This window comes from Entelurus aequoreus, linkage group LG11, assembly GCF_033978785.1.
Source record: "Entelurus aequoreus isolate RoL-2023_Sb linkage group LG11, RoL_Eaeq_v1.1, whole genome shotgun sequence".
In the NCBI taxonomy this organism is placed as follows: Eukaryota; Metazoa; Chordata; class Actinopteri; order Syngnathiformes; family Syngnathidae; genus Entelurus; species Entelurus aequoreus.
In genome coordinates, this window is record NC_084741.1 from 27609402 (window position 1) to 27623012 (window position 13611).

The 13611-nt window shown below is 39.4% G+C and overlaps 1 protein-coding gene across 2 annotated transcripts in view; it reads right to left on the bottom strand.

Annotated features, from left to right (window-relative positions):
- The window catches only part of esrp1 (epithelial splicing regulatory protein 1), a 28697-nt gene that overhangs the window by 11147 nt on the left and 3939 nt on the right, over positions 1–13611 (bottom strand). The window contains exons 6-13 of one of the 2 annotated variants that reach the window (XM_062062871.1): positions 12330–12384; positions 12135–12245; positions 10117–10249; positions 9991–10033; positions 6071–6390; positions 4342–4566; positions 4035–4275; positions 2840–3020 (exon numbers count right to left, since the gene is read on the bottom strand). In XM_062062871.1, the coding sequence (XP_061918855.1) occupies positions 2840–3020; positions 4035–4275; positions 4342–4566; positions 6071–6390; positions 9991–10033; positions 10117–10249; positions 12135–12245; positions 12330–12384 (1309 nt within the window). Of the gene's footprint in view, positions 1–2839; positions 3021–4022; positions 4276–4341; positions 4567–6070; positions 6391–9990; positions 10034–10116; positions 10250–12134; positions 12246–12329; positions 12385–13611 lie in introns of both variants that reach the window. The other variant, XM_062062870.1, reaches the window with a different exon arrangement.

Consider the following 13611-nt stretch of genomic DNA (forward strand, 5'->3'; position numbering starts at 1 on the left):
TACTAATCAATTGAAATCGGTACTATACCACTTTTGAAAAGTACTGGTACCGCTCTTTCATCTGAGTGCCGCTTTGCGGCAGTGACTACAGAGCCGAGGCGCATGATGTTGAGTGTGTAAAATAGCACACACAAAGTGCATACAAGTAATAACATCTTGGAGAGGAAAAATGGCAAAAAACTAAAATTCTACTGGTTAATAAAGAGGGTGCGTGAAGCGCAATAAGGAGGTTTTTGGGCTTCAAAACTAACAACAAAGGTGACGCTTTAAACAGGGAGGCACCGTGTTGCAAGTACCGGTACTGTTTTACACCTTTCCTGCTTGTCGGCTTCCAGACTGTGGTCGAGGAGAGCAGGGGAGACCTTTTACTTCACAATGGGTCCGTAAATCTCCGCTCTTTGGTTGGAATGACGAGGCCGTCGATTAGTTACAAATTGGTCACTTAATTTATCATTTCAACAGGGCACAACCAGACACTCACCACGCTATTGACACTCCTGCGCATGCTAGCTCTACCTCTCCTAACTTGCCCATTCACTTACTCAAGTCACTCACCCCTAATACTACCATTCTTAAAGGAGATCACACACACATACGCTACTCTCACAACAACTGCTTTAAAACACGCCTCGCCAAATATGGCGATTAGTATTACCACCTTTGCTTCAAACTTAGGTAAACATTTAAATAATAAGTATTCCGATCTGCACAAGGAGTTATAAAAAGCGACAGGTAATAATGTAGTTGTTACACCTGTACTGCCGGACTCCAGACTGTAGTCGAGGAGCATAGGGAAGGTGTTCCCTTCAGGGATGATGCCATTTTATGCCTTTTAATTTATATTTTGACCTTGTGAAATTGTTCTTTGACTGTGAGTGTTTAATGTAGTGTAAGATATTCTGTTCAAATAAAGCCAATATTGAAATTTTTCGTAGTTCCCTTTATTTGGAAAAGTATCAAAAAGTATCGGTATACATTATGGTACCGGTACTAAATTATTGGTATCGGGACAACCCTATTCTATTAGCTAACTTCCTTTATCTGAATAGCCATTTGTGATCCATAGCATGAAATAACAAATATTTTGCAGTCATGTTGTTTATGTTTCAAAACGATTCAACTATTCAATGTCAAAATATAAACAGTAGAAATAATGAACAAAATGTCAGCTACTGTCCTGTTCTAAAACAGCAATGATAATGAAATGTAGCATTTAGACAGGCTATACTGTAGCAAAAGTCATCACATGTCTGCCATAATCATGTCTGTTGTTTAATGTGTATTCCAAGTCTTCCATGTCGAGAGCAGTTTTGATTTGGGCTTACATGATAAACAACTAAAATTAATGTTTTGGGCATAGTTTTACCCAGACGCATACATTTGCCCAAATGTGGCCAAGTAGACGCATTGTGGGCTTCCTGGACGTCGTCTACATCGCTAAAAGAAAAATCTAAGGAAGAGAATCCCTATTTTTTTTTAAATACAGTATATAAATCACCCGCTTGAATATTCCCTCTTCTCTTCTCCGACTCTCTCGTCGTCATTTAGGATGTGCGTGTCTGTTGTGAGTTCCCTTCCTGGTTCGATGACCCGCCCTATCTTGCCTCTGATTGGCCTGTCCGGAATGTTTTGCCCTAATCTTAACCAATCGTGACTCATCATAGTAAACCAACCAACAAATCATGGATTTTCTTATACGTAAACCAACCAATCATCATTGATTTTTCCCGTATATGTTGTCCCCTGCCCGTGGAGTTGCGCTTATCTTTTTTCTCTTTCTCTTCTCCCTCTCTCTTCTTTTGTAGCATGTAGCTTAGCTAATCGCTACATGGGTCTAAAAAATAGCTAAGCTACGGAACTCGATACTTGTTTAAAAAGTAGCGAAGCTCCTGGGAAATGTAGTTGAGCTACGTATTTAATAATTTTTTGTGGAAAACCGTAGTTTTTACCACTGCAGCCGTAAACCAGAATGGATTATCAAAAACCATAGTCATCACGGGAAAACCGAAGTTGTTGGCAGGTATGGCAAAGAGACAGATTAAGATTTTCACACACATTGTCGGTCGGAAAAAACTAAGAAAAACAGAAAATATTTATTAATATTTTTACAGAGATAAAAAAAGACAGATTTCTGACTATAGATGGAAAAATCACATGCCTGTGGATCATTTTCCTTGTTTAGCTTTGTTCCAAAACGTGAAACGCTTTCCCTGTGCTTCCCGTGCACTTCCCTGCTGCACTATATCCTTGTTTCTGTAAAAAAAAAAATACATCTTTACCTGCACACCATCTCCTGTCTCAGCATCTCTAGGTACTAATACCAGAACAATATGAGATTGTAACAATATGCATTTGCATCCAATATAATTGCATATTGTTGGGCGGCGTGGCTCGATTGGTAGGGCGGCCATGCCAGCAACTTGAGGGTTCCAGGTTTGATCCCTGCTTTCGCCATCCTAGTCACTGCCATTGTATCCTTGGGCAAGATATTTTACCCACCTGTTCCTGGTGCCACACTCACTGGTTTAAATGTAACTTAGATAATGGGTTTCACTATGTAAAAACCACTGTACATTTTATGGTAAAATTCTGGCAACGAAGCTGACAGTTTTTTTACTCGCATATTCTACAATTATTTATTTTTTTTACAGTGTGTAAAAAGAAAAAAATCAAATGCGTGGGCAATTGTGTATTTATATTCATATATTATTTACTGTTACAAGGGGCAGTCATAACTGCAAAGTGGTCCTCAATGAAAAGGATTTTGACAGCCCCTTTTTATACGACGCACCCGGCAGTTCATGAATACACCTAATAGAGACACTTTGCGAGTGTTTACCTTGGATAATAGGCGGTGTAGTTCATGTAAAGCTGCGCTGACGAGGGGTAGTAGGCATGCCCTGGGTGTAGGGAGCGAGGGGTTAGCAACACCTGACCAAGGGGAGGGTAGAGGGCTGCAGCAGCTTCAGTAGGCAGGACAGGAGGCGTGGGGTTGAAGGAGTAGGACGGTGGAGATAGACCTGAAAACAAGGGAGAAAGAGACAAAAGACTTCAATGAACTGAGAGGCATGATTGTGCTCATAGGTTAGAGAGGAGGCACTCGTGCATGTTTGCAAACAATGAGCACCATTTCTTTGCACCTGATGTACAATAAGTGCTGAATGCTTACAGAATGGGTAGCAAGCACATTGTGATGGTGATGATGATGATAAAGCCAGCTTGGTCTTTTCTCTACTTAGTGCAGTAGGTGATCATTGTTTGCATGTATGGACACCTGCTTTATTTGTGAGAGTTTTTTGTTGTTGATGTCAATGTCTTTCACAAATAAGGAATATGATTATGTGTGGTTACATAGAACAGCAACTCACTACAGTATTTGGGATTTATTGCCTGTTATAAAAGTGAGGACTTGTCCCATCATGACCCCATTTTTCCTGCTCTAGTGTAATAATTAACACACATTGTCATGTATATGATCAACTGTATATTTGGGCCAGTTGAGAAAGAGTGTAAAAAACAGCTCATTGTGTATGACACAACCTTCCCTGAATTGATTAGACTAGGACAATAGGCACACGCCTAAGATGTGCCGCTCCACCAAAGCTGAACCCAAAACCAAGACTAACTGGTCAGACTGGAGCCAGTTTGCCACAGTTTTAACTCCTACTCATTTCGATGGACACCTTAAACATAACTGTAAAAAGTGACAGTGAGTATTAAAAACATGCTTCCTAACTGACAGATTAACATGAGAAAGACTGTCATGCATGCAAGACTAGCCAATGAATCACACTCATTTATCAAGAGGCACCACACAAAGACAAACGCACAGTTCTCTCACTCACACACACACACACACACACACACACACACACACACACAGTTCTGAATTTCCTGGTTAGACCAGTGTGTCTAGTCTCCCACAGTTCTAGATTGGTGAAAACCCAGCAACCCTGCCTCCAATGACAGGAGCCCACCTACCCTGCAGGCCCGAAGCACCCCCAGCTCCAAGCAGCACTTACGTCTGGACTTACATGGCGGCGGGCTGAGCCCTGTCCCACTCCTGTTCCTGGTGTGTGTGTGTGTGTGCATGTGTGAGAGCGAGCCTCCCATCAGCACTAGGCCCATCTCCTCGACACTGCAGGGAAACACCTCCACATAGCGGCTGTTGGGCCCGCGTTGGCAGGACATGACGTGCTTGTGGAGATGATGAGAGGCCAAAAGTGCTCTTTCTGGGGATATCATCTGTATGAAGCAGTCGCCTGATGGACGCCCCTGAAAACACGCACTCTTTTAAAAAACAACCAATCACACATTGGGCTGTGCGGTTTGTGCACGTACCTGCTGATTGAGGACCATGTGTACGCCTTGCGGCCTGATGTCCTGGGTGAACTCGCCCAAGAAAGTAAGGATGTCCTCGATGCTCGCCGTGTAGGGCAACCCTCGCAGCCTCAGGCAGTCCCTCACGCTGACAGGAGGGGGCAGGAGAGACACGGGGGGCAACACTGATAGCAAGGGGGCAGGGGCTACGGGGATTAGGGGGGCAGACGAGTACCGGTTCAACACCTACAACACAAAATGTTACAATTATGCCACTGTATGTCTCCCTTAAACTACAATGACATCTGCCAAGTACCCATTGGAATGACTGAGAAACTCCTTTTTATGACACTTTGCCAATGATATTGATCGCATAGCAATAAAATGACAATACCTATTACAAAGATTTGGCGCAACATGTTTGTTCTTGCTCAATAAACATGTTTTTAATTTTCCTGAGGAAACTCTCCTGAAGGAATCAATAAAGTACTATCTATCTATCTATCTAGAACACACCTAGTCTACCAGAGAATAAGAAGACACAACACAGCAATTCCTCATTATGCAGCAATCATGTTCACAATGTGAAACGTGCATTCACGAACCCCAGAATTGTGAGTATCAACATGACAACACAAGAAATTTGTTGTTGTTTTTTTTACACATTCTGTGTTCTGTTGATAGTTGCCGGTTTTGTTGTAATAATTTGTTGTGGATTTGATTTCTTAGTCATTGTCACACAATTCCATAATAATAAAACTGCATTGTTTTAACAAAAAATTGTATACCTTCCATTTTTTAAAATACCCTTTCGGGCACTGTTTAAGCATCGGCCCCATTTCAAAAGGTACATATTTAGTACAAGTATCGGTAAAATGTAAGCAATACCCATTCCTAATTACATACACGTTTGTCTGTATTTTAGCACTTCCTAGCTCAAGTAGGATGACGTTTGACAACTAGGCCGTACCATTTTTTTTATTTTTGGGGCAAGAGGGGTACAGTTTGATCATGACTCAAGTGACTAAAAATGAAAACAACGTTAGTTAGCGAGCTACTTCTTTGTTCATTGAGAGTAAATATTATGTTTTAGACACACAGGACTCTACCATTTGCATATTGTGACTTAAAGAGCAAAGAGATAATCCATTACCCTGATAAAAGTGGAAACTATTCCAACAATATAAAACACATTTATCGAGCTGCATTTTATCAAGATATGCACCAAGATGGGTATTTTTTTTATTATAAAATTTCAAGAAATTTGAGTAGTTTTTGCCTACACAAAACTTTTTTACACTTATTGTAAGGGCTGAGGCGAGCATTGTGGTTCAAGAAAGTAGCTGGCTTGTGGCCAACAGGACATCAGTATGTTTGCATTTCTAGAGGCCACCAATTAAAGTGTACAGCCACAGAAGAAGGCGCCTACATACAATATATATGTACAGGTTGTAAGCTTATCAGTTCTTGGAAGTTGAATATCCTTGTTATCATTATGCAAGCAGGGAAGGTGCAAGAAATCCACAAAGAATGAAGAGAGGACAAAGGTGTAGCTTCTACAATTACAGGGTGGCGGCACACTAAAGGTAAACCATCTCCACCCTTAATCCTACTTTCCAGCAAATAACGGAGGAGGAAAAAAATATCACACAATCGGCTGTGCACACATGCAGTTCTCACTTGTCCCATCATTTATCCGTCTTTTGAATAAAAGAGAAAAAACTTAAGACTATAAGAAATAGTATTGTACCTGTTGGACCTCTGCTGCTGTACTCTTAAACAGCTCAATATATCTTCTCCCAAGGATCTCCTTGTGTTTCCTGAGTCCACACAGTGCATGTTCCTCACAGGCGAACAAGACAAAGGCGTCACCTGTGGGACGACCGTCTGGGTAGCGTACAAATAGGATGCCTTCCTTCCCTCCGCTGACAGGACACGTGTCTTTAAGTGCGTCTGGCGGCGAAAAGAAGGCGAGCACCTGCTCGTGCGTGGCCGTAAAAGGAAGCCCTCGCATCCTCACTATGATCTGGTCCTCCCGGGACAGGAACATGGCTACTTCGTTGGACGTACCTGGCACAGCAGACACAACATCTTTAATTTGACAATGATGTTGTTTCTCTATGTTAGATCACCCAAAAGCCATTTGGCTGGAAAACATTGTTAGCAATAATTATAAAAGAAAAGAAGAGTGCACTACATGGCTGCTACCATCAAAGACGCTCTTGATTTAGTCCAAGCTTATTTTCGGTCGAAAGATGAAAATGCATCCGCTATTGGAAATTAAGTTACATCCTCGAGGGTAGGGATGTCCAAAGTGCTACTCAGGTACATTTTTGGACTGCAGCTCGGCCTGGCACATTGTAAAAATCTAATCCATTCATTATAAATTTGATACATTATTAGATATAATACACAAATCTCCTTTGTCGCCTCAACACTAAACAAATATATGATTTTTTCTTTATACAGCTTAGCATATACAGGCAGTCCTCGTATTACAACATTTCGTGATAATGTACGCACTCACATAAATGATTAATACTGGACAAAAAGAAAAAAAAATAGTTACAGTGCATCTGGAAAATAAAATGGTAAATTGATTATAGTTGTGTAGCGCTTTTCTACCTGCAAGGTGCTCAAAGCGCTTTGACACTATTTTCACATTCACCCACTCATAGACACAGTCACACATTGATGGCGGGAGCTGCCATGCAAGGCCCTAACCATGGCCCTCAGGAGCAAGGTTGAAGCTCAAGGACACAACAGAGGTGACTAGAATGGCAGAAACTGGGATCAAACCAGGAACCCTCAAGTTGCTGGCACAGTATTCACAGCTTTTTTCCACATTTTGTTATGTTACAGCCTTATTCCAATATGGAATACTTTCATTGTTGTCCTCAAATCCAAAATTTTGTCCACAATACCCATAATGACAATGTGAAAAGTTGTTATTTTTTATTTTGCAAATGTATTAAAATAAAAAACTAAAAATCACCTGTGCATACTGGTAAGTATTCAAAGTATTTGCTCAATACTTTGATGCACATTTGGCAGCATCTACAGTCTCAAGTCTTTTTGAATACAATACCACAAGCTTGGCACACCTATATTTGGGCAGTTTCGCTCATTCCTCTTTGCAGCCCCTCTCAAACTCTAGAAATTTTGGTCCAGGATGTATCTGTGCATTGCTGAATTAATCTTTCATTCTATCCTGACCAGTCTACCAGTTCCTGCTGCTGAAAAACATCCCCACAGCATGATGCTGCCACCACAATGCTTCACTGTAGGCATGGTATTGGTTTGGAGATGAGCGGTCCCTGGTTTCATCCATACACGACACCTGGGATAGTGACATCATTCTGTCACAATTCAACTGTGTACGTTAGATGACGAAAAATCCAGTAAGCTCGAAGGGGGATGGTGGGCGCGGGCCCGTCGATACGCGACAATAAACATCGTAGACAATGTGCGCCAGACATCCATGTAGCGTGGCTCTGTCCGGAAGACTCTGGTCTCCCCGACCCGGGGCCGTCCGTAGAGCTGTCCTAGGTCGCTACTGGAACTGAGGACCACGGTAATGGAATAGGAAGACGGAAGGCATTGACGCCAAATACTTCAAAATTTGTCTCATCAGACCAGAGAATGTTGTTTCTCACGGTCTCAGATTCTTTCAGGTGCATTTTGGCAAGCTTTTTTTTTACTAAGAAATGGCTTTTGTCTGGTCACTAAACAATACAGACCTGATTGGTTGTCCTTCGGGAAGATTTTCCTCTCTCCACAGAGGAATGCTACAGCTCTGACAGAGTGATCATCGGGTTCTTGGTTACATTCCTGATTTGACTAAGATGAATGCAGCAATGTACAGAGATATCCTGGATGAAAACCAATGCTCCCCATCCAATCTGATGGAGCTTGAGAGGTGCTGCAAAGAGGAATGGGCAAAATTGCCCATACATAGGTGTGCCAAGCCTGTGGCATCATATTTAAAAATATGTAAGGTTGTAATTGCTACCAAAGGTACATCAACAAATTAGTGAGCAAAGGCTGGGAATAGTTATGGACATATGATTTTTTTATGTTTTAATTATAATTAATTTGCAAATTAAAAAAACAACCCTTTTCACATTGTCATTATACGGTATTGTGTGTAGAATTTTGAGGACATAAATTAATGTATTACATTTTGGAATAAGGCTGTAACATGAAATGTGGAAAAAGTGAAGCACTGAATACTTTCAAGGTGCACTGTATGTGCATGTGGCAGAAGAACACAGTCGCTGGAGCGTTGCTACACTGAGGACGGACAAAACCACTGTTCTTTTAAATGCACTTTTTTACCATTAGATGTCTCCTAAGCAAAAGGCAGACTCTTCTGGTGGCAGTGCATCAAAAAAAAGGAAAGTAAAATGAAATTAGACAACAAAAAGGCTCAGTAAGGGAGAAATAGACACATGGCTGCAAATGTCGCAACCATCATCAAGGATAAAGATGGTATCTTTGAATATGTGAAAAGATCTGCCTTTTATGAAATGAACAGTGACAACTGAGCAGTGTAGTGATGTCATTGTTGGGACTCCATACTCCAAATAAGCCTGTCGCTCACTGCCTTGCAACGACCCAACCATTGTGAAGGAGAATCACATGGGTAAAAGGAAATATATTATTTTTTATTATTTTATTTCATTGTTGTGTTCAATATCTTTATTACAGTATTTGATGTCCTTTATGTATTCTGCATTGTGTAAGTGACTTAGGTGTTGATTCATGTATAAGTTACGACTTACACACCATCTCCTTTCTGACTTATATTGGATTGGTTTTAGCTTCAAATAGCTTGCTCTGAACAATGTGTGCAAACTATTAAATAGCGTGTACTATTAGTGGGCGTGTGATCTACTAATACTGCGTGTACAATTTATAACTGATGCAAATTAAGTTTTTGCATGTACTTTCACCATGAAGGCACTCATTTACCCCACATTCATGTCATCATGAATGGCCTTTTTTCTGGGCATTTTAGAAGATGTTAGTAATAACTGCGAGTGTGCACTGGAATATTCCAGACGCAAGAAAATGCATATTGCAAGAAGTTTTTCATATAGGGGATAAAGCGTGTTAACAATATTTCTACTAAGTTTGGACACCCCTGGTCTATGGTAGAAGCAGCAGTTTTCTGCTTATTATGACACTGGCAGTTCAGAATAAGAACTGGTCAAAAAGTGTCCAGAATATGTACTTTCCAAATTAACAAATCATAAAAAGGGTTGTCCTGATACCAATATGTTAGTACCGGTACCAAAATGTTTATCAATACTTTTTGATACTTTTCAAATTAAAGAGGACCACAAAAAATGTCATTATTGGCTTCATTTTAACAGAAAATCTTATAATACATTAAACACATGTTTTCTTATTGCACTCAAAGTCACCGCTGTAAGGCAGCATGTGGATGAAAAAATTTTACCAGTATTTTTGAAAGGCAGTTTAGTATCGTTGTTAATTCATTAGTACCGCGGTATTTTAATAGTACCGGTATACCGTACAACCTTATTCCTGAATGATTTAATTTTTGACTTTCCTCACAAACAAATAAAAAAATAGTCAATTGTCTTGGCATGCAAGTGTACACACAGATAGACTTGTTCATCAGATTACGTAGCTAATTCTTACCTCCAGCTATCTTCAGGAAGTCCTCTCCTGTTGCCTTGTAAACCTGCAATCAAAAGGCCGTGTTTTAGAATGACACTCAGCGGCATGGTTTTCTTGGGGTGTGTGGATCAAGTGACATATTGCTACCTCTATGTATCTGTTGCCCATATGATGCTTGTGTCTTTGCAGTGCCAGGTCTCGATGTTCTTCGCTGATGAAACGAACAAGAGCCTCGCCATTTCTCCTCCCCTGAGCGTTAAGACACAATGCCGATCCTCCTCTATGACACACAAGTAAATACACAGTCAATACGCATTTTGACTAGCGGTGTCACGTCAATTGCCATCAACTAATTACAGACATACGTATTTAGCATGTGATATTTTTTTATTTATTTAATCTAATGTTTAATCTCTAATATAGGCCTAGCGATAAATTTTTTTTTTACTCCAGGAGCTTCTGTAGCTTTCGGCCTCCCCCTTACAGTATTTTCCTTTGGGAAATTCACACAAACAGCACAACATGGCTAATGCTAACGCCAACGAGAGCGAGACGTTTGTTCCAAAGAAAAGAAAAGTGTTGTCAGGGGTTTTGTTTTGCGGCAACAGGCGTGAAACAAATGACTGCACGCTGCAAAGTCATTTAAAAAAAAGGAAGCAGCACAACAAACTTATTTGAATAGCATTTGAAACCAAAGCATCCAGCTGAGTGGGGGAAATGCAACTTTTTACAAGGCAAACAAAACATAACAACAAACAAACAGTTCTGTTAGTATGTGTTACATACTAGGCCAATAAAAAAGAAAAAGAAAATAAAAAGAATATAGCTGATTCTGATTCTACAGGTCGCTAAAGATGTGGTGCCCAAACAGTGAAAAAGCCTGTTTTTATCTACCAGTACTCATTAAAACTATAGAGACATCTCAAAGCTACATTTTTATTTACAGAAATATTTTGTTCAAGACAGAAGTTTTGCCTCCCATAGGAAGCTCTAAATTAAATAACTGTCTTTGAATGCAAGTGTGAATGTTGTCTGTCTATCTGTGTTGGCCCTGCGATGAGGTGGCGACTTGTCCAGGGTGTACCCCGCCTTCCGCCCAAATGCAGCAGAGATAGGCTCCAGCACCCCCCGCGACCCCGAACGGGACAAGCGGTAGAAAATGGATGGATGGATGATTAGGACAATGCATATTAATCAACATATGAGCAAAAGCATCACAGTAAATATGGTAAAAATAGCTACAACAACTACATTTCATCAGTTTTTGTTTTTTTTTAAACAATTTTATACAAAGTTAAATTTATACCTGTTCTAAAAAGAACTCCCTAAAAAAAAAAAAAAATTTTGCTAAGAGTAAATACTAGTTTAAAAGTGAAGCTTGTTTTGAATTATCTCTACCATTTGTATTCATTGGTTTCTTTAAAAAATTGGGAAAACAAAAATTGGAGATTTTATTTTCAGGCCAACGTTACTATTTCTGTATGCGAGTTGCCTTGCCATCATCTTGTGTTTGACGAGCAGTAGCAACACTGCTGCCATGCAGCACGCTGGACGAAATGAAAGCAAAACTCCTAAGTACATAATGAACAATAGGCTTTAAAACATGATTAATGTTGCACTTTGGTGTCCGTGTACGAGACAGCTGTGATTGACAGTCAATATCCGATCAAAGCCAACAATCCGTAGGAACATGTTTTACAAAGTTTATCTTGTAAATGTGACAAATATAGACCATTATTTGTTAAATGTTTTCTCTTAAACCACCATTGGTAAGATATGCTAACATTGTGGTTGATGTGTCTGCTTTATTTATTTTATGTTATTTGAAGCAGAGGAAAAGCAACAAGTTTAACATACAATCCACATCGCTCAGAAAATATTTCTTACTGTTTTTTGATGTGTTAACTTTAGGACTTCATATGGACATGTTATATTTTAGTAAATGGCTAAGACAGCACATGTTCAAGTCTGTTAAAAAAAAAACTTTTTAATGTTACTTTTTTTGGTTATGTATCTATCTTTATAATGACGTAATACATGAAACACCTCAAGGGGAGAGCTTTTCTTCGCATATTTAGGTGACATTAAAAAAGACAGGGCAGGACTTGACAGGACTCATTTTCACATGTAAAATGAACTCTTAGTGTTTATGGTCATGCACTAACTTGGCAATATTTAGTCCGCTGAAGAAGCGGGCGATGTCCTGGTCTGATGACTGCCACGGCAACCCTCTGGCTCTGATGACTGTGTTGTCGTTTACTTTCTCCATCTTACTGCTGCACACAAACAATAAAGTTCAGCTCTATGGGTGAATTTAGGGAGACAATAAAGAATATTGGACTGTACCAAACATGACTTACCAAGTACCCGTCTCAAACTTCTCATGAACTCTTTCCGGGTTAGAGAATGTATGACCTGCAATTACAAATTGCTTTTAGAAATCTTACAATTACCAAAAACCAAGTACACCTACATTGAACACCTAATTAGCTAAACCCGCACAATATTATGACATCCAAACATTCTACTTTTATGAAGTTTTGAATGACACTGTCAGAAGGGTATTCATGTAACAATATGTTTATTGATGTGCTTGCAGTTGAAGAACGTCCCTGCACGATTCATAGAGGTCCTTCTTGGTTATTTATTGACATTAGCCAGACAAAATATTTAATTATATTAACGGCCATGCACTACAAATTACCGACGGTAACAAATACATAGTTAAATAAATACTGATCTGACAGTGTTTATGAAATCCAAGCATTATCCTTTTTGTCAAGGCAACATTTTTATCATATACATAGTGTATTGTTTTTAAACAGACTGTACCTCATGTTGTAACCAGTCAGTGTCATTTAGATATGTGGACACAGACAATCCATATTTATTATCGTGATTAATTGGTTCTGAGCATGATTGTGTTAAATTAATATCCGTGAAGTAGGAATATTTATTGTACATTTTCATAGCTAGTGCATAGAAAAACCTGTTAACGATCTTTTAACTCTTTTTTTTAACAATATGAGAGCCCTCTAGACATGAAGCAACACCCACATAGTCACCTTTGAACTTATTTGAGCCATTATAGTAGACATATACTGTAGTAACTTTAGGAGCCATTGTGCATATACAGCATTAGAGAGGCAACAGACTGAGTGCTTTCTGAGGCTGAGCCAATCAGTGGCCAAAATACTGAACAGCATGCTCTGATTGGTTTGGTCTCATCTAGTGGCCAACACTGAAATTGATACCCAAGTGCTGTATCTCAAAAACATTTAGACCAGAGATACGCAAAATGCAGGCCACAAAAAGATGCAGAGAACTGAAAAATAGAGCAAAAAAACACAAAGTAAAGAGGAAAGGCTGAATGTTGATTCTAACAAGTTATAACAAAACGTTTTGACTTGAAATATGTTTATTTTCCCTTTTTACAAAAAGAAAAAAAACACAATTTATAATTATCATAGTGGCTCCACACATGGTGATTAATCGCAGTAAATTACTTGCTTGCATAATTTACATTAACTTTAAAAAAAGACCCAAATATTAGGACACAATAGCAACATCACTGTCAAAATGTCATACACAAACATTATTTTGAATTTTACATCTATTTATTCATTTATATATTCAAAACCA